At 41.8% G+C, this 21750-nt stretch overlaps 1 protein-coding gene across 3 annotated transcripts in view; it reads right to left on the reverse strand.

The window, feature by feature from the left end:
- fgf14 (fibroblast growth factor 14) overlaps positions 1-21750 on the reverse strand; it is a 173685-nt gene that overhangs the window by 37116 nt on the left and 114819 nt on the right. For all 3 annotated transcript variants that reach the window (XM_033617130.2, XM_078174639.1, XM_033617131.2), the window contains exons 2-3: positions 17608-17718; positions 14707-14810 (exon numbers count right to left, since the gene is read on the reverse strand). In XM_033617130.2, the coding sequence (XP_033473021.1) occupies positions 14707-14810; positions 17608-17718 (215 nt within the window). The remainder of the gene's footprint in view (positions 1-14706; positions 14811-17607; positions 17719-21750) is intronic.

Raw genomic sequence — 21750 nt, forward strand, 5'->3', positions numbered from 1 at the left:
CACCTCCTGTGTTTGAGCCATGGTACCCTTTTGTAACACCAAACGTGAGTGTTCTAGGCCAAAACATGATCTTTTCCATCCATGACCATGTGTTTCTGGTGCCTTAACCTAACCACACCTTCACCAGAGAAATGTTAAGTTTGAACATAGCTGCTACAAAATAATGTACAAATGTAACTTGTTGGGTTGTTTTACTCCAGAAGTAAGTTAAACTTGATCAAGGGTTACTGTATGACCGATCTGTTTATATATAGGACAGTGAGTGTTATTTGAAAGCCTTATTCCTTCAGTAACAACCTCTCATTGTCGTCATTGTCACCACTGAATTGCTTGAGGCCTAGCTGTTTCCCCTGCAGCAGCAGCAGCAGGGCAGGCTTTAGGCCAATATCCACTTCAAATCCAAGCAACTTAGTGACAGCAGCTGTGAATGTTAATTTCAGCTACAGTGTTTTATTTTGTTGAGCTCCTGACAGAAAGTAATTAGCAAATGTGCCACTCAAAATAAAAAATGTGTTATTTTCTCTCCCAGGCCACTATTGGCTGGAGAATATAAAGACATATTCTTCACATCGCTTCACCGAGATTAAAAGTAATTGCCGAAAAGGCCTTTTGGTGTTGACTTTAAACATTTTCAAATGGCCTTCAGAAGCAGGTTATTCTAATCTTTTATTGGTTTGTTATTTATTAATTCACGATTGAAAGCTCTTGACTCAAAAATACAAGGTAATCATTTTCGATTACCATGCAGCATGAGTGGTATTAAAATATGATTACTTGTGGTAATGAAATACATAATCAAAACCACAATTTAGCATAATTTGGAACATGTTATTCAGTATCTAACAATCCAAGCACTTAGTGTAGAGAATAAGGAGCAGGTGGAGGTATTAACAGGAGGTCTGTTGGTGAACCACAGCACTCATGGATAGATTAGGACTCCCTTGTCTATTAAAAAGCTTATTACAAGGCCATGGAGATCACAAATACTAGGTTTTCTTTAAACTGCTGTTAATAAATGAATATTTCTGTGTGTTTGTGTGAGATTCAAAAGGGCTTTTGGTTTTGTTGGATGATGTGTTTTTGTGTTGCTCAAAATGGTGAACGCTTTTAGCAGAAGGACCGACTGACAAATGGGGGCAACACGCAGAGGTTGCCTGCATGCTACACTGATTATATTGACCACAGCAGGGTATTCCCTGCCAAACACACTTCTGAGTTCCCTCTCTCTTTTTCCCCTCCATACTCTCCTTCTCCCGACCAGTCGATGCTGTATTTGTATTCTTTCCAGTCTCCTGCTTTCCCATTATCTGTCAGCAGCACATAATTTATAGCTTTCTCCACAGCTTCCATACCAAGCCGACAAACCCCTGTTTTGTGTGTTTTTGGCCACTCCATTTTAATATAGATGTAAAGATTATCCCAGATGGATGGGGGAGATTCAGCGTAAGCTCTAGCTGACAGATCGATAGTTGGCTGATGGCCACCGTGGTGGAAAGTCGGCCCACTCACGGAGGAGAAATACAGCTGGAACATGCTTATATGAAGATACAAATAAACAACTTCAAGGATGCAGAAAAGGGATTTCTGGGATGTCCACATATGCTTACGGAAGCTCTCAGCACATGTTTATAATTGTGCAACTGTACATTACAGCACTAGGAGGTAAAGGACATTTTGTAGCACTGAGGTGGGGCCATCACCAGAGCAATGCCTTAAAACTACAGCAAAGAATTTGATAGCAAAAGCTGGCAGACAGTTCTATAAAAACAGTATATGAACAGCTTGTCACTTGAGAAATATGTTTTCATTTCCAGGTTTTATTTGTCCACCATGTATTTCCTGGTTATATGCAACACTGTCCCAATGCACACACGTTGAAGTTGTGTGCAAGTATATTAGACACTTACAGTATGCTTCAGGTTTCAGGATTGGTCTGAAATTATGACACCAGAAGAGGGGATTAGGAGGACTTATTTTGGTCATAGATACTTAAGGACTTGACAGGTTATAGCAAATAGACAGACAAATATGTGGACATCCCAGAAATCCCTTTTATGCATCCTTGAAGTTGTTTATCTGTTGGCAGACAAAGCCAACGGTCAGTTGTTGGTAAGTGTCGGTCGCCCTAGTTCATGTGGTGTGTCCTGCACTGTTGCCCGTCATCCTCGATCTTGTTATTTTTTGCCAAATCAGCATGTTTAATTGGCGGTGGCAGCCATCAGCGAATTAATCACTCTGATTGGCAGTTCAGCTCAGCGCACAAGAAGAGAAACAGAAGTGAGGAAAGTAAACAAATACCTGTTGTCAAAAGGGAGTGAGGTCAAAACAAAGTTGTTACGTAAGGTAAGATTATTTTTCTTTAGCCACTGAGCTCATACGCAGACACATTCTGTGATAGTTTGTGTTATTGTTCACTGGCCAGTTTCCCCTCTTGAATGGCGAATACAGACTACCGCCGTCTGTTGGTGTGGGGAGTTACTTCCTCTCATGCAGGTGGAAAACATACAGGCCGGCTGGCCATCGGCTGTAGTCTTTGGGGTGTGTTCATGTGCAACTTGTGGCCAAGACATGGCAAAGTCAGGGGACTGAACAGGGGGCTTTCATCGACAATAGTACTCTGAAGTTGGTTTGGTGTGTCTGGGCCTTTAAAGAAAAGGTTTTGCTGGGAGAATGATTCCCCCCTTACACACACACACACATACATGGAAATTAAATTTTAGTTAAATCAGCAATTAGCTATTTGCATCAAGAAATGCTTTAGCATGAGAGAATCAGCAGAGTAATTTGGGAAAAAGATGGTTATAAAGTATGATTGAATTATATGAGTCAGCTGGTCGTCAAAAGGCGAACAAGTGATCCATTGATAGTGAAGCACCAATGAAGCAGCTGATGCCAATCAGCTAATGCATGCATGACTCTAGTGCTCTGCCTGAACTCAGTGCTCCCATACTACACATATCCAACAGAACTAAAGAAGAGAGCTTTGCTGGAATCTCACTAAAATCCATTTACAATACGTTTTAAAGTCTGGGTTGTTATTCAATATGGAAAAGTATGGAATTTGATCTTAGTGATTACTAGGTCTGGATAAGTATGGAAAAAATAAAAGAGAGTATGGAAAGATATTTGTGTTTCCAGACTTTTACCCTTATTCTAATTTTCAAAATACAAAATTCCTAATTTCTAAAAATAAATTGCTAATACAAGCAGTGTTTTCCAAGGTGTTCGGAGCAAGCAGCGAGCTTAGCAAAAATATTTGCCCATGTGTGAGAGTCGGGCCAGAGCGAGCCTGATGTCGTTGAAAGCAAGGCAAGAAGTATGGTGTGCAAATGAAGACATACTCCCACACGGAGCTGCCTCTACGGCTCTACATCATAGTCTGCAAAACAGCTCTTCCCCAAGTGCCTTATAACTGAACCAAATCCGGACATGTGTGACCAAATTAGTGTGACAGAATATGAATTGCATGTATACATAGCATCACGAATAACCAAATATGAAGCTTGTCTGAGCATTTATGAGTTATGCAGTTATCAAGTTATCAAAAAAATAAACAGTCCATCTTTTCTGCGTGAGGAAACCTTAATGGCTGAGTTCATCTTTGTTTCTATGAACACAGTGAATAAACAAGGCTGTGAAAACTAAATTATTTCAAGCCCCACTCTGCTCAAAAATGTGTTTTCTTTATGTTTATGTCCCCTCAAAAGAATGACCTTGACTATAGTGACTTGAATCTGTGCACAGTTTGTCACTAGAGAAGTTCTTTCACATTTCTCTGCACTTCCCTTTAAAGCTGAGGTTCAAACATGCCCTGGGTAACCTAGACTTGTTACATCAAAGATACGAAAGCCAATCCCCGTCTTATACGGGAAACACATATCAATCAATGGAGAAGCAGATTTTGACACAACACCGGCAAAGAAACCTGAGAGAGTTTGCATTAACATAGTTTACGTTTCGACAGCAAACATGGTAGAGTGTGAACTTTTCATAGCAGATCATAGCAGATATTATTGTATGTTTAGAAACCACTGATGCTGTGTCAGCAAATGCCAATTAGCATGCAAGCTAACAAGCTAACAAACAACATGAATAAAAGATGCTAACTACAGTTAACATCCTGATACGCTAACTAGTCGCTGATCTTGGTTCACAACAGACTCCTCATCTGAGTGTCTGACCCAGGTTCAAACATACATGGCTGAATCTTTCCGATGCTCCCTCTCACGCTAATGCTAGCCATCTTAATGCACAATGCTCTTCCGCTGGTCAACTTGGCAGCCTGACCTGACCCAATGGTGTCCGGACAACAGCCTACTCCTGAACGTCAGCAAAACTAAGGAGACGATAGTGGACTTTGGGGCAAAGCTAGGAACTATGCTCCCCTTAACATCAATAGGTCCTAGGTGGAAAGGGTGGATAGCTTCAAATACCTTGGTGTCGACATCACTGGGAGCCTGACCTGGGCTCAAAATACTCAAATACTGAATAAATACTGAGAAATGTCCACTCCCATGTCATCGAGAGTGTCCTCATGGGGAATATCATTGCCTGGTATGGAGACAGCACCGAACACGACCACAAGGCCCTTCAAAGAGTGGTTTGTTCAACTGAGCACACTCTAGGTGCTACTCTACCCTGTATAAAGGATGTTTATACCAAACGCTGCCAAAAAAAGGCTAGGAGAATCATTAAAGACCCCAGCAACCCGGATAACTGCCTTTTCATGCTGCTGAGGTCGGGAAGAAGGTACCGGTTACACCAGGCTCAGACGGACCTCCTATCGTCAAACCTTAAGGAGACTGGATGATGACCCTGCCATATCCTAAACACTGACATTTATTATTTATTACCACTACTAAATATTAGGGATGAGGGGAAAAAAAATCAATACAGCATAGTATTGTGATATTTTAGCGTGGCAATATCGTATCGTCACAAAGTGCCAAGCGTTGATTTTTTTCATTATATTAATTATTAATATTACAAATACAAATTAAACCTAAGGTAGCCTACAAAATTAATGTAAGTAATTGATTTTTTTAGTCCACTTTCCTTTGGGACATAATTTACAGTTGAAAAAAAGGTAATAAATCACAATATATTGCAATATATTTTATCGTGATACTCTATTTATCATGATAATATCGTATTGTGGATCCTCTGATGATTCCCACCCCTACTAAATACTGAAGGAACCGACAACTATTCCTTTTACTAAATCCATATTTATGATTTCCTGTTACAAATAAATTGAATGGAATCAAATTGTCTGGCATTTATTTGGCAACTAAACAGCTACATTGTCCGAATGTAACATACATTTTAACAGTTGGATTTTAAAACCATTTATTTACATGATAAATATCTAGCAATTTGTACTCAGATGTCACATATGATCTTAAAATTCTACCAAGACGTCTGAAAGTATGGGACCATGTAAAAGCCTTTCACCCACTGGTGCACAACTTGGCAGGTGGATGGTGACATTCTGGACATTCTGGAGTGTTAAAAGACTTTCCCTGATCCATTATGTATCCCCAGGTATTCCTCTCGGCGAACTCAGCCGCTCCGCTGCTACGCTGCATATCATAAATATGTGTCATGTAAACCAGTGATTTGGAAAACAGCTGCACTTGCCGACTCTTAATTGCCTTAAATAAACAGGGGAATAGCAGAGTGATTGAGGAGCAAGGGGAGCGGTGACATTAATAGACCTTAAGCTGTTGACCTGGAAAGAGATAGAGGACAAATCAGCTGTGTTGTATATTTATGATTTATTGTTCAGAGAGGCATAATCCCCATGAGTATAGCCAAACACACTGTGGGGGGACTCCCTGTTTTGAGCTGGGTGACTCACTGCTGTGATGCACAACTCTTGCTTCCTCTGGCACATCCCAAACGACAACTCCACTCTGAACTAACATGATTCTGCCAAATAACAATACCCTGCCAATGTGTGTTTTCCAACCTGTAACATTTTTTAATAAGCCAAGAGAGTCCATCCATTACTAAGCCATTAATAACCACAGTGATATTAAATGGCTGAAGGACTGGTGTGTCTATTCTTAGCTCCTCTTGGCCCCGACCAACAGTTCACCAGTTCAGCTCTGACGCCTACCTCCGACCTTGTTGTTCATTAATGCATGAAGCTGCTCTCCCTCCAGCCCTTATGGCCGCCACCCTTCTTGACACTAACACTGCATTAAAGGCAGGAGAGAGCACCGCTTTGGAAATAATGAGGTCCCCCCCACCTCGACTCGGAGCCCGACACTCCTCTAGAGGCAAAATCATCTGAGTAATTACTATAGGTACCACAGATCTGTGGGACTGGGACGATATAATGGTGGGCACCCTTCTCTGCTTCTGCTCTTATTGTGTTTTATGTTTGTCTGTGAGTTTGTTTGAGTGGTTTAAGACATCCACAGGAAGTTTTTAGGAGCACAGTTCATAACAAATAACATTTAAGTAAGTTTTAATCCCTAAATGATGACACAAGAGACACCTATTTTCTGCTCATTTCATTTACGAGTGCCACTTTTGTGCCACTTCAGCTACTTGTTATTTTCTCTTCCAGGCTAATGATGACTCTTCTTCATATTTGTGAGGAGACGGCAATCAAGACGATGTTTGAATAATGAATCACCTTCCTTCCTTGTCGAAACAGTTGCTGCAAACGTTTAAGTAGTTTTCAAACGTGAGATTACCAGTAATTCACATCTAAATGCCAGAGACATTTGCATTAAGAGAGGCAGGCCAGGGATGCTCCTGACAACCCACCTTGAGTGTTTCTTCTTCCATTAAACACCATGAAACTGTTACAGAGATCATTTTCATTCATGGCACAACTGTAATTAACACCAATAAAACATGCTCACACAAAGCCATCTGTTGGGCAACGATGCTGCATTTGGCCTTAACGTGCACGTGAACACATGAACACACGTGTGATTGTACACACTTGTGAAGAGGCGCCACAGTTCTGTTGATGCCCGTGTATTTATATTTCTGATGCCTTTACGCAAATGCATAGCCACAATAACGTTTTTCATATCTATTTGAATTTAAGCCCAGTTCAGACAGAAGATTTGTGATGAGACAAGTTGAAACAGGCAACTACTTGCAATGCGCCGTTCTGCAATGTTCTAAAAACCTGCTGATTCACACTAATGCAACTAGATGAGATGGTGTATCATCTCTATGCAATCCCACACTTAAAGGTCGTTTTAATATCAGGTGAAACTGAATTCTCCACCCATGAAATGCCAGGTCTCTTGCAAGACACCTGAAGATGAAAGCAAAGGAGCAGAGGGCGTCCATGGTAGGATGTCCCTAACAGGCTGAACATTTGAGAGCAGCATTAGAAAAACGGCCAAAGAGGTTGAAGATGAATAAGAATGTTGGGGGGAAAATATCAAAAACCCAAACCCGGGGGACTCGTGGCTTCTCAAAGGACTCTCTTGGTTTCACACCACTGACTCCTGAATAAGCCGCTCTTTTCTATTCTTCCCTGCACACAGCCGCCACGCGCTTTCATTTACATACTGATGCAAACTGAGGGAGCCCTCACATCAAGCTCCTCGGAGCTTTCATACGTTCTGAATTGGGCACTACAGGAAAGAGATGCCCTCAGTCGTCTGTGTTCATACCGCTGATGATACAGCCTCTAACAAGTGAATCTAAAGCCACTGCACTGCTCCAGATTGGTCCTCTCAAGGATTCCATTTCTAAAAGGGCCACTCAAGTGATGTGGCAAGTCAATTTGACAATCATGAAAGGTAGCACTAACAAGTGCAGACTCCTGATAAAGAAAGCCTGCAGTGAGAGACGCCAGTGAAGGGAGGGAACGGGGAAGTAGCTCTAAAGAAAACCAGCCGACCATGAAATGCCCAACCTTTACACATGAGAGATGGTAGGAGACTGTATTAGCAGGACAGGAAAACAACAACAAAATCAGCACTGGGGAGTTGCATTCTCTGGCACCATCATTTCATCATGTGTAACAAAACTATACAATCCAACACTTCCTTGTTTGCTTTTTGGGGAGATTGAATATCACAGTCCCTACAGAATAATTAAGGTTTTTATGTTTTATCTCGTTTGAATTTGTCTGTTTTGGTGTAAAGACTTTTATTGCATTTACCCAGAGACAAGCACAAGTCCTGTTCCCGCTACCTCCTACAACAAGCTCTCCCCTTATTACATTTCAGAAGAAATGTCTGATCCAGGGAGCAGCCTGGAGGAGAAATTAGCTGGGAGTTTATTGGCTTAGATACAAAAGGAGCAGATTAAAAAAAGGGGTGAGATGATTGAACTCCCCTTTATTCCATGGTGTGTCCTTTGTGCCGGGCTGCACAGTCACTTTGATGCTATCTCTGTCATTCGAGCCGCACGCTGCGCCTTAGGTGCCTCGCACAAAAGAATATGATGCACTACCAGAGGCCTTGAATGGGCTTTCCATCTATTTCCTCAAAGAGTGGCACTCTCCTTTTGATTTACCTCCTCCGTTTAAAAAATTGAGTGTCACTCATTATCAAAGCACGTCATCATGGTAAAAGCCTTAGTAATGTATTATTGTGAAAGAATAACAACTGACTGAGTGAATTCTGGTTAATAAAAATGACCAGGCTGCAGGGAAATGAGGACATATCAAGAACGAGCACTTTTTCTCATACAAACAGGTTGTTTTTTTTGCAGATTTTCCCTACATACTGTGCACCCCACCGGCTCAGCAGCAACGCATTCTTCTGCATTAATATAACCTTCAAAGTAGTTTCTGAAAATGTGAGTGCACTATAATCAAATGCCCTTAATGGGTAGAAAAGGTCGACTGTCAGACCCTCGCTCGTGAAGGAACGGAGCGATAATGGGAGGAATGGTTGTACCTTGCTTACAGAGGAGCACAGAAGAGGCAGATAGAAGGAGGAGGAAGAGGAGGAGGATGAAGAACATCTTACAAGGCTGCCATTACCGGAGTAATTCACACACTAAAGAGCAGAAAGAGACCTTTGAGTGGGTGGCTGGGTAGTTGAGGTCTGATCAGAATCTCCATTAGCACAGAAATAAGCTGCAAATGGAGCAGGGGAGCTGTGTGAAGAGAGGAACAGGGCAAACTGTGCTGGAGGAACACGTCACCCCGAACAGGCTCGTCAAGACCCACTTCACAACACTTTTGCTCGTCCAGCAGACAAAATAACTGAAAAACATGTCACGATAAAAGTTCTCTGAAGTAACGTAATCACTATTACAAATACTGCTGCAGAAGCAGGGCTGTAGGTGAGCTTGAAAGCCACTTAGCAGCAGCATTATTATCTGTAAAGCACGTCTGGCAATTAACACTTGGATGTGAGTTTTCACAAACAATCAAGGCAGTACAGAGGTGCCAGACCACATGTTATCAACTACCAGACATCAAAACACTTCACAATTTGATAATGTAAGACGTGGCACATGATGGGAAACTAAAATACCATGTGCTAAACACAATTCTTGTGGACCAACAGCAATCACAAGTTGAATCTACAAACAAGAGATATAAAAGGTCGACAGTATAACACGGGTTGACAAATACTGCTAATATGTGATTCAATTTAAAGGGAAATTTCAGTTTATTTCAACCTGTCTCCTATCGTCCTAAATTTGTTTCAAGTGACTAGTGACATAAAAATAATAGTTAGCATGTTAGCCGTTAGCCTAGATACAGCCGGGGCGCATAGTAGCGTAAGACCTAGCGTAGCGTAAGTGAACGGGTAACCTTCAAGTGCAAAGTTAGTCCACTAAACAAGCTTTTTTTCCACAAAGACCGCCTCATATCGTTAGGATAAATGTCAGAGAACATATAGAAAATGACATGTAAACGTGTTGTCTTACCTTACCGGTGTGGTGCTATGTTTGTTTACCATTTAGCTCTGCTTTCCAAAGTGCGGCCCACCCATAATCCCATAACGGGTGGGCCATGTTGAAACGGCCAGACATGAAATTAAACAATTTATTTATTCATTCTAACTATGCTGTCATTAAAGTGTGGTTATTTTAGCTGCAAAAATCACTTAGTTATGGTTAGAAAAATATCATTTTTTATTTGGAAGCCCAAGCTGTGGAAAAGCAGCAATAGGTAGCTAAAAAACCACACATTTGGCAACACAAAAGCTGCTGTTGAAAGAATGTCAGGTAACTAAAAAGCACGCACATCCAAAGCATAAAAGCAGCTAGTAAAGCCCAATGTGTAGCTAAAAAACACCCACATTCAGGGGTACAAAAACCAGTAAAAAAAGCATCCACAGGTTTCTAAAAACACCCACTGTCAACATCAGAAAAGCTGCTAGTAAAGCAGCGACTGTTTGCAAAAAAGACCCAAGCTTAGCGGCCCCAAAACTCCCCAGAAAAGTGGCGACAAGTCCCTCGAAAACACCTACTTTCGTGGCACAAAAGCCACTGGAAATGCGGCGACAGAAAAAATTTCCACATTCAACAACAACAAAAAGCAGCGAATGGTCACTAAAAAAAACACCCATGTACTGCTGCATAAAACCCACTGGAAAAGTGGTGAGGGGTCGATTAAAAAACACCCCTGTTCAATGGCACTAAAGCCGCAAGAGAAGTGGTGATGGGTTGCTAATATCACAGAGATTCTGCAGCACAAAAGCCGCTGTAACAGTGACCTGCAGGAGCCTGAAGCTTGGCAGCTGTCTTACCTTGGTGTCACGCCAGTCACCATCCCCTCCACCTCCAGATGACAAAGTCAGCTCATACGCAACATCACTTCAGAAACATTGATATGATACTGATATGATTCATATGAAAGACACAACTGTAACATATCCGTGGTGTGCAGAAATGTACAATCTTCTCCTGGTGACTGGCCTGTGTGTGCCACATCTGGAGCTCTATAGTCAGATTTATGACTTATGCAGCTGTAACTACTAATGTATGTGCTGGGCATTAATCCTAATACAGATCTAAATCAATTATCTGCACTAATTATGTAGAGGAAGCACTGAACTGCAGAGATTATCTGTACTGCATTTAAATAATATTGCTCCATATTCTTGGGTTTAAAATTGTTTCTAAACCATTTTAAACCTTTTCTCAGATCTATCCTTATCCTTTATCTATGGTTTTGCAAATTTTTAAATGTTGTCTTTTTGCCTTTGCTTTTATTGCCCTTCACAGTGGGTTAATAATAATAAAAACATGTTGTTTAAAGTGTGCATATCTTTAAAATTTAGGTCTGACAATTAGGCTTTATATTTCTTGCTATGCTATCACATGTGCTGAAGTGTGTGTTTGCAAGCGAAAAAGACTGAGTGTAATCAACGCATCGTGCAAATTATACTGTCCAGTGTGTTATGTGGTATAAAAAGCACCCATAGAATATATTAATTCATAATCCCTACTGTGCCATTCCTTAACTACATCCATAGGATTCTAGGTCAATCCTCCTAAAATGAATTTCATTTCCTGGCTTAAGTCAAGCAGTGATTAAGTATGAGAGAATTCCAGTGGAATACCGGTGCATTGTACTGTAAGAGAAGTAGCCCCTCTAAACCTCCAAGGTAATAAAATGAAGAATAAGATGGCAATCCCTGCTCTGCGCTCTGAGGATTAGGAACATGAGGACAGAGGGAAGAGGAGACAGTGATTCTGATGGATACTCCTGTCTGGGAGAGGAGCAGCACTCCCAATGTTCTTCCTGCTGATTGATTTGAATGACTGGGAGAGGACAGAGTGGAGGAGTGAGACGAGAAGCACTATCTGTGCCGGGCAAGGTCTTATCACCCCCTTGGCTCTCTAGCCTGCAGAGGCCTTGTTTATTCTGAAGAGAGTCAGTCAATAACAGTGGGTGACTACAGAGTGAAAAAGAATGGCTGCTCTGATGTCCTACCTTCGGTCAACAACAGCGCTGTATTTCAGACACTTGGGGACCTATAATGCTTGTTTTCACATTCATACATACATACGTGTTTTGGGTTTGTAATAGAACATGTTTACAGCCTTCGATGATCACAAAACATTTTATTTTCCTCATACTGTCTGTGCTGGAGCACCTGTATTCACCCTCTGTCTGAGACGTTCCGTTTGAGATTGCTTGCCTGACGTTAGCATGTAGCTACATATAGCAGTGTACCAGCAGCCTGGGAACGACTGTACTAGAGTATAGCAGCACTTTTTACCATGAAAAGTCACCAATAAAAGCCTTTAAACACAGCCGGACATTTTCCAGCAGGAATATGATCCAAACTGCAGGGAAATTAACTACAAGATTACATTTCCCTGACGTTAGCATGTAGCAGTGTACTTGCAGCCTAGAAACGACTCTTAAGGTCCAAACATACTCGGGCGGAACGTACGCGGAGCGGACTCCACGGAGGTCTGTCCGGACTAAAAGCAGAGGTCCGCAAGCCCTGTGCTCCGCTCCGCACACCAGTGTCACACAAAAGACTGCTCGGCGTGTATTTTTCACATCGCGGGGATTTTTCACGGACATTTTTACAGGAAACTACAACGCGGAAGTGCGCTCAACTATGGAAGCCCGAATGACTGTGGACATTCCTTGCGGAGTCCGCTCCGCTTATAGTACGCACAAGTCTGTGAGCACCTTTACGCATAAAAGCGGCACTTTTTACCATGAAAAGTCATTAGTAAAAGACTCTTAACATAACCAGATATGTTCCAGCAGGATTATGATCTAAAATAGGGAGAAATTAACATCGGCAACAATGTTTATGTTTCCCTGATGGTAGCATGTAGCTACATGTAGGAGTGTACTTGCAGCCTGGGAACGACTGTAACTGAGTATAGCAGCACATTTTCTGTGAAGACTCACTAATAAAAGTGTGTTAACACAACTGGATATGTTCCAGCAGGAATATGATCCGAAACTGTGGAGAAATTAACAAGAAGGGCAACCATGATAACATGTTTCCCTGATGCTAGCATACAGCTAAGTGTACATTAGCTAGTACTAGTACTAGCAGCTGGGGAATGACTTTGACAGAGTATAGTAACATTTTCTCCTGTTAAAAATCACCAGTTAAAGTTTCTAAACACAATTGCACATGTGCCAGCGGGAAAAGCATTTGAAACTGAGGAGAAATTGACTACAAGGGCAACCAAGATTATGGGTTTTCCTGACGTTAGCATGTCACTAAATGTATGTTAGCAGCAGTGTACTGGCAGCTGGGGAACGACTGTAACGGAGTAAAGCAGCACTATCTCCCATTAATCACTAAGAAAAGCTTCTTAACATAACCGGAAATGTTCCAGCAGGAATATGATCTAAAACTGGGTAATGTTTGAAATGTACAACATCAGCGTCGAAGATTACAGATTTTGCAACAGTTTTTACTATGGTATGACAACTGGACATCTTCCACGAGGAATTTGATACAAAGTCGTGAAGAAATCAACAACATTGGCAACCAAGATTACAGGTTTCTCTGACGTTAGCATGTAGCTAAATGTACATTATCAGTGTACTGGCAGTCAGGGAATGACTTAATCAGAGTATAACTACATTTTCTCCATTTAGAAATAACCTATAAAAGCTTCTAAACACAATCTCACACTTTCCAGCGGGAATCTGGTCCAAAATCGGGGAGAAATTTACAAAATCAGCAACCAGGATTAAATGTTTCCCTGATTTTAGAATGTAGCATCATGCCCGTTAGCAGCGTACTCTCAGCTGATGAATAACTGAAACAGAGAATAGTGGCACTTTTATGGTGGCATGATAACGGGGCATGTTCCAGCAGGAATATGACCAGAAATCATGAAGAAATAAACAACATTGCCAACCATGATTATATTTTCCAGATGTTAGCATGTAGCTACATGTAGCTGTGTACCTGCAGCCTGGAAACAACTGTAACAAAGTAGAGCATCACTTTTTACCATGAAAAGTCACCAATAAAAGCCTTTAAACACAGCTGGAAATGTTCCAGAAGGAATGTGATCCAGCTTGGGGAGAAATTGATTACACGGGCAACCAAGATTACATGTTTCTCTGACATTAGCATGTCGCTAAATGTACATTAGCAGTGTACTGGCAGCTGGGCAATGACTATGCTACGAAATACAAACTTTTGTATTCAGAAGCCTGGGGTTTTTGAGACTTCGTTTATATGATGCTAAACATATTTGTCACAGTATATCTCTGCATAGCATACATCTATTTCATTCTTATACACTAACAGACATAATACTACTCTCTAATAGCACGAACGCAGATCCCCTGTGAGAAAGCAAAATATGAGTTCGTCCTGAATTATGTCACCTGATGTAAATGGTTTTTTTTTTTTTCATCTGGGATGAAAACTCTTGGGGCATTTAACCTGATGAATAGAAATCTATATGCATGAATTTCTGCTTAATAGGATCCCTAACCTTCAGTGAAATGCAATTATCCTGTTGCAAACGTGGTAAATATCTGAGGACTGTTCAGGGCCCCTTGTTGGAAAAAAAGTGTCCTCCTTGTCATGTTGTTGAATCCATATCTACATCTATATTTGAATCTCTATTATATTTTATATATACAACACACATAATACAGATACAAACACACCTTAAATCGGGACACGTATTTAACATAATGCATTGTGATTGTGTGTGATGCAGTCCTTTGTGTGCCCTTATGTACCAACATAATAAAGTACATTATCAAGACATGCTCATTTATTTGACAATAGAACAGAAGAGCCTGCTTACTGATGTGTACAGATGGCCCTCCCCGTTCATGGCGATGTATAACCCTGTCTTCACGGACTGAATGGCGACAACTCTGAGGCCCACAGGAATAAGGTTGAACAAAGCTGAAAGACACACATGTGAACAGGCAAACACACAAATACATAAAAACATCACCAAACATCATTATCATAGACGACTCTAACCATTAGGCAAACTCTAAATACACTGAAACATTATCGTGCAATTCATCATCCAAATGCGAGCTGCCTGTCATTACTGCTTCACAAAGCATAGATAATACAATTGCTAGCTGTTGCGTTGAGGTAATCTCTGAAGATGAATTGCAGCATGGCTGGCGAACGTGACTAGCCTAGCATAGCCGCGGCCACCCAGAGCTACCTGAGAAGTAGCTGTAATTGGGGCCACCACTGGTGCGTGGCAGATCTAATAGGCCTTTTGTTGTTGTAGCAGACTCCTTGGGCCTGGTGGGTAATGGCTATTGTTTGTACTGGTGAGAAAAAACAGGACTTTGACATTATGTGTGTGTATATGGGAGACTTAAAGGTGCATTATGGCCTCTGCTGACCCTGTGAGTAATTGGTATTGGCAGGTTTTGAGACAGAAGCTGGGAGAAGTACTGCATGACCACTGGGTTTTTGGTGGCTTTTGGCCAATTCTGAAAATGTCAGATTTAATGTGGAGCAGTCGGTGCCAACTTGATTTAATCTTGTGGTTTTAATGATATGACCCATCTCTTGTGCACACTATATGTATTGCCTGCTGTTTCAATAAGTCCCCTCAGCCTATCAGATGTGACATGTGCCACATCTCCTCATGCTGACAGGAGTTAAGTGACACAATGTGGAGTGTCAGGCTAGTGTTAGCACCAAGCACTGGAATCAAATTAACCACCTAGCCTGGAGCGCCAGAGGAGCAGTGCCAGAACAAGCTAATAATACCCTTTTCTCCCTGTTAAGCCTACTGTTTCCTGGTCCACTTTCCCTCTCAGAGAGGAGGGCAAGTCTGTGTGATATTATAGCTGCCATTTAAGGAGACAGTTTTGCTCTAAAGGCTGAAAAATGAGGGGAGGCATTAGCTTGAAGGTTAGAGAAACGTGACAGGTAGATTGCCGGTTCATTTTCTGCACCTGAGAGATAAATCTAGCTCAGGAAGTGAGGAAGGCTCTTTCCAGAAATAAAACCTTTGTGTTCAAGGAAGTTATACAGATTTTAAAGGAGCTGTATGGGACATTCAGAGCATATCTATGATTGAGAGTGTAACTGTGATTGCCTGCACATGGCTCTCAATATGGAGGTGGCTGAGCTGTCGACTAGCAGCCTATGGCAACAACAACAGTGCTGACAGAGGTAACATTGTTAACCTGGATGGGAATCAGAGTGCAGACCCCCAGGATGTGCCAATTTTCATAGTCTGTTATGTGATGCTTTTGGGCCAAAAAAGACTTTTCCCCATAGACTTACATTGGAAAAAAGATGCCTGCGTATCAGTGGATACATTTTTTTGAGCACCACAACCCCTGCAAAATGACTCATTGTACTATCAGAATTGAATCCATTCAGTGTGATGGCATTTTGAAAGTTTGAAGAGTCGCACAATTTAAGACCATGGAGCATTATACCAAAAGAAGCTGGCTTGGCCGGCAGAAGTCTCTAGCATTCTTGCTCTATGGGCCTAATGATGCAGAAGCAGTGCTGATCATCTGGGTAATTTTAGATGTGGCAGCAGTATGTTTTGGCTTCATGCACCACTGAGCAACTTTTATAAGAATGAACGGGGTCCCATCTCCACTGCTTTGTCTAGTTCTCTTCATACATCCATGCTGGACGGTTACCTTTCTGCACCATGCTTTTCCACGACTAGGACTGCAACTTATGATTACTTTCATTGTCGACTAATCTGTCGATTATTTCTTCAATTAGTCAACTAATCATTTTATCTAAAAATGTGTTAAAATGTTGAAAAATGTCAGTCTGTCTCTCCCAAACCCCAAAATTATGTCATCTTGTTTCGTACTCACGCCAAAGGGATTTAGTTCACCGTCATGGGAGAGTGTGTAAAGCTGCCAATATTTGAATGCAAGAAGCTGCAATAAGAGTATTTTTGGGGTAAATTTCTAGTACTTTTCTATGAAAACTGACTCAAACCATTTAGTCGACTACTAAAATAGTCACTGATTATTTTAATAGTCGATTAGTCATCGATTAGTCGGCTAATCGTTGCAGCCCTATCTACGACTGTGGGTCGGGACGAGGTTTTAAGCAGTAACCGCCATATGAGCACAGCGCAGAGCGGTGGCTATTAGCTAGCCAGTGGGAACATGCACGCGCGGCCAGACCGGCTCTTATTACAACCTACACAGAAGTAGCATGACTTCATCTCTGCTTAGGAAGCCTCCACTATATCTTTACATTGCAAATAGTGTTTGCTGCTATATTAATGTCCTGAATGTCGTATACAGCACCTCTAAAAGGTCCAGTGTGTAGGATTTGGTGGCATCTAGCAGTGAGGTTGCAGACTTGAAACTCTGTGTGCAAAGCGTATAGGAGATCTATGGTGGCCAATTCGAAAGGCAAAATAAAATGTGAATGGCCCTATCTAGAGTCAGTGATTGGTTTGTCCATTCTGGAATTCTGCAGAATAACATGGCAGACTTTGTGGCAGAGGACCTGCTCCATATGTATATATAAACAGCTCATTCTAAGGTGACGAAAACACAATTCTTGATTTCAAGTGATTATAACCTGATAAAAACATAGTGCTGAATATTATAGACCATTTCTACTAATAGATGCCCCTAATTTTTACACACTGGACCTTTAAGAACACGTAACTAGATACGTCTTGACAACTATCAGATGTTTGCTCTAGAAGGCTGACAGACACTGTCAAGGTACTCACAGGAATTACTGCTGTCATCCTTGGTCCCATCAAGAGAGCCATCGGGGTTCATTTGCAAGTAGTATCCCTGCCTGCAATATAACCTGGTCACTATACCCTTGAGCTGGGGATCTGCAGGAGAGAAAGAGGGAGACAGAACAGGAGGGGGAAACATTAGCAATCAGCAAAATGATGCAAAGCTTGTTACAAACACTACTATACCAAACCAATTCAAGAAATATGCTTTCATATAGCGAATATATTTTATTACGTTGTTTTCAGAGGGTTTTAACTACCGTGAAACACCAGGCAGAACTATTTCACAGCACTCCTGTGTATGTTCACAGGCAAATCCCACAGCCAACTTTCTGGGCACATAAGCCCTGCCCTGCTCAGAGATAGGCCATCCAATTATAGGCAGCAGAATTAATCTGTGGTCGCCTGACTCCCATAATGAACCCAACAGCACCCTCTCTGGGTCCTTAGTGTGTAGGATGTGAGAGCGTCCCTTCCAGCTGACCCAACCGGGGAATTAGCCACATATCTACTGTAAATAAATCACTGTTGCGGTTAAATTGCCCAGCGCCACTGCAAGCTGAGCCAGTCATGCTGCAATTCAGCTGGCAAAAGTGAAAATGTAAAAAGTAAGGGAATGGGAAACTTAAAAGGATATATTTTAATAAACCAGCATGTGGCTGCACATTTGGGATGTCTCTGGGAAAGTATTGCTTGTGCTCAAGCCGTGCAACAATATTTCTTCATCTGGTGTGTGTGAGTGTGTGTGTGTGTTGGGTGTGTACATGGACAACCACTGGGGTCATATAGCATCAACATTAGTCTTATTGTAGAGACAGCCATCACACCAGATTTCATTCTAAGAAAGCCCTGGGGAAGTGAACAATCAACTTCACCTGAGCCTAAACCGTGCTCCTTGCAAGCAACTGTATGTGTGTGAGTGTGTGTGTGTGTGTGTGTGTGTGGGTGTGAGAGAGAGAGACAAAGAGAGAAAATGAGAGATATATAGAGAGGGAGCATAGCCACAGAGGAGAACTCAAGAGGTCTTGCTGAGGGCAGAGAAAGGCTTTTTTTTTTTCCTGTCGGTGTACAGCTCAAGGCAGTCTCTTCTGAAATGCCTCTGCCGGGTGATGGCATTAGGGAGCTCTGAGACCTTTCCCTGCTGCCTGAGAAGGAGAGAAAGTGCCTCTCTGCCGGTGTATCCCAGCTATAGCGCTACAACGGCATTCAATGGCGCTGCTTTGTTGCCTTACCAGAACAATGAAAAGGTGGCTAAAGCAGAATGTGACTGTCAGAGTGCCTCGGCTGCGAATTATGCAGGCTGACAGGACGGTGACAGTATCTCTCTGGTTTACAATAATACTCCGTGCAGTCAAATCTTCGGCGAGAGAAAGATGTCACAGCGAGGCCGTCATCTTTTCTCTGTCTCCTGGGTGCTATCTGATGAACTTGAGTAACACAAAGAGGGATTCTCTCCATTATGAACAGGAGACAGACGGTATTTCTGTATCGTCCAGACTCTGTTTCCTACCGTCAATTTCATGCCAGGGCTACAGCTACAAAAATGTTCATTACAATCACTGACGGCTTTACAGCTAACGACTTTTCAAGTGAACAAATTTCTAACGTTGGAATAAAATCATGAGCGCTCCCTTGATTGTTTAGCATCAGGTGGTCACAAAACTAAGCCTGAGCTGTTTTATATACGTCTTTTTCTTGTCTTGCCATTTCTGTTGTTTAATAATATGGTGAGTTTTTAGCCTTGGCTCACGCAAGTACTGAAGTTCAGTGATGTGGACACTGTCTGCAACCAATAGGTGCACTCTCTTCAGCACCAAACAGAAAGCAGAAAACCGGGTAGACGGTAAACATGAAGGGGACTCCAGGGGGGCATAAGAGTGTTAACGAGTCTTGGGTCTCTTATACCGAGGCAAAGGAGGAGAAACGGGTAGTTGTAGAATGAACAAGAGTTTATGCTTAATTTGGTGTACATTTGATCTGCCAACTGGTATTTATTTTGAGAGAGGTCCTAAGTTTTGTAACCGTTCCCCTCTTATTCTTACTGTCTCCTCCCACTAAAAGAGCGCAGCTAACCAACAGAGGCTGGAAGTGAGCTGAGGCTAACAAAATAAAAAATGTTAAGTTTGTGCGCACATACAGTTTATTTTCATAGATAATATTGATGCCAAATTACCAAGAGCACTGTCGACATATGACACCTTTTGTCTTATGTTTCTAGAGTTATGTGTTTTTGCAGACATGTAAGGAATTGTTTAAATGTCATATTTTTTAAAGGGAGTTTGGTGTAATATTTTCCACCAAGTGCACATTGGGAAATAATCTCAAAAGGAATCTAGTTGCAAAATCTTATAGTGTGTGACTTAAAACTCACATTGTCGTGTATGGTAAGCAAGCTGTATTTTTTGTTTGTTCATTCGAGCGGGTCGTGGGGTGCTGGAGCCTATCCCAGCTGACACTGGGTGAGAGGCAGCCTGGAAATCCAGACCCAAATCTAGAAAGATTTAGGGTCTGGCCATGAGTAATGAAAATGGCCCAACTCGAGGGGCAGCATGCATTTGTAAATATCACTGCACGCAATTGGATAACACTACGACCAATCAGAACAATACACGGGGTGACGTATACGCTTAGCTACCAGCGGAGCTAACTGGTAGATTAGACTCTTGCCGTATCCGGTCGGCAAAACAGCAAAAACATCCTTCTTGCAAAGGAAAGATTCGAGCGCCGTCTTCTGTTCCTCTTTTAGAGAAAAAGCCAAGTCTAACTCGTTCATTGTAGCGGCCAAAGCTGTTTCAAACAACTAGTGTTCATCCGTAGCCATCCTGCAATGTTTACTGACTGATTCCGGACTTCGTCGTCGCAGCGCTGTCATCATCTGTTTAGCTCGCCTCTGGCCCGCCTATATCAGATACAATGATGTGATTGGTGCAGCTTGGTTTCATGGACATAGGTAATGAGCATCATTACTGATTGCCAGAGTGACTCGCTGAGCAAATTCAAATTGTGCTCTCGTGAGAACTCTGGATTTCCAGGGTAGGTGAGAGGCAGGGTACACCCTGGACAGGTCACCAGACTATCACAGGGCTGACACATAGAGACAGACAACCATTCACACTCACATTCACACCTACGGACAATTTAGAGTCACCAGTTAACCTGTATGACTTTGGACTGTGGGAGGAAGCTGGAGAAAACCCACGCTGACACAGGGAGAACATGCAAACTCTGTACAGAAGGGGTCCCTCACCCTGGGTTCGAACCAGGAACCCTCTTGCGGTGAGGCAACAAGGCCACCGTACTGCCCATATTTTTCATCTGTTACTGAAATTTTAATAATTTTGAAAAGAAGCCCATTTAACTTCCTATCTCATACCTCTGACTTAATATAAAAATTGCCTTTTTAATCATGACTGATTCATTTAATTCATTTATTTATACTGTTTTTCTTTTATGGCAGAGAGGGGCTTCCATAGTTAAGTTTGTAAAATGTCTGAAAATAACAAAGAGTACGACCATCACAAGTTTCCTGAGTTCAATACTACACACTGAAATGTCTTGTTTTATTCAACCAAAAGTCCAGAACCCAAAGATACTCAATTTATAACTCTATAAAACAAAGAAACATGAGTAATCTCACATTAGAGAAGCTGGGACCAACAAGGATTTGTTTGATTAATACCTTTAACAACTGCTGATTGACAGACATGTTACAATTTAGTTGGTAATTGTGAGTTTGTAATGACACAAAAATAGAAAACCAAAAGGGATACATCAGTTGACCTAGTGTAGATGTAGGTGCACGTTGGGATGTCTCTGCATGTGCTCAAACTGTGCAACAATACTTTTAATTTTCTGTCAGTAGACTAACTGATTCATCTACTAAATGTTTCAAGATGTCTGTACTTCATATATCAGACACTTAATCTGCATCAAAGAGATGGTGCAAGCCACTGACAACCTATCAGAGTGGGAAAAAACAAGAATTCAAATGCACCTCTGCCTTCATTGTTTCACTGGCAACCTCTTCCTTTTAACTATTTCTTTCTCTTCCGTGGGAGATCCCAACAATGGACAGGACTGAATTCATTGATTAATAATGCTCTTGCAGTCACGCACACCATATGGAGC

The sequence above is a fragment of the Epinephelus lanceolatus genome, chromosome 14 (genome assembly GCF_041903045.1).
Source record: "Epinephelus lanceolatus isolate andai-2023 chromosome 14, ASM4190304v1, whole genome shotgun sequence".
NCBI lineage: Eukaryota > Metazoa > Chordata > Actinopteri > Perciformes > Serranidae > Epinephelus > Epinephelus lanceolatus.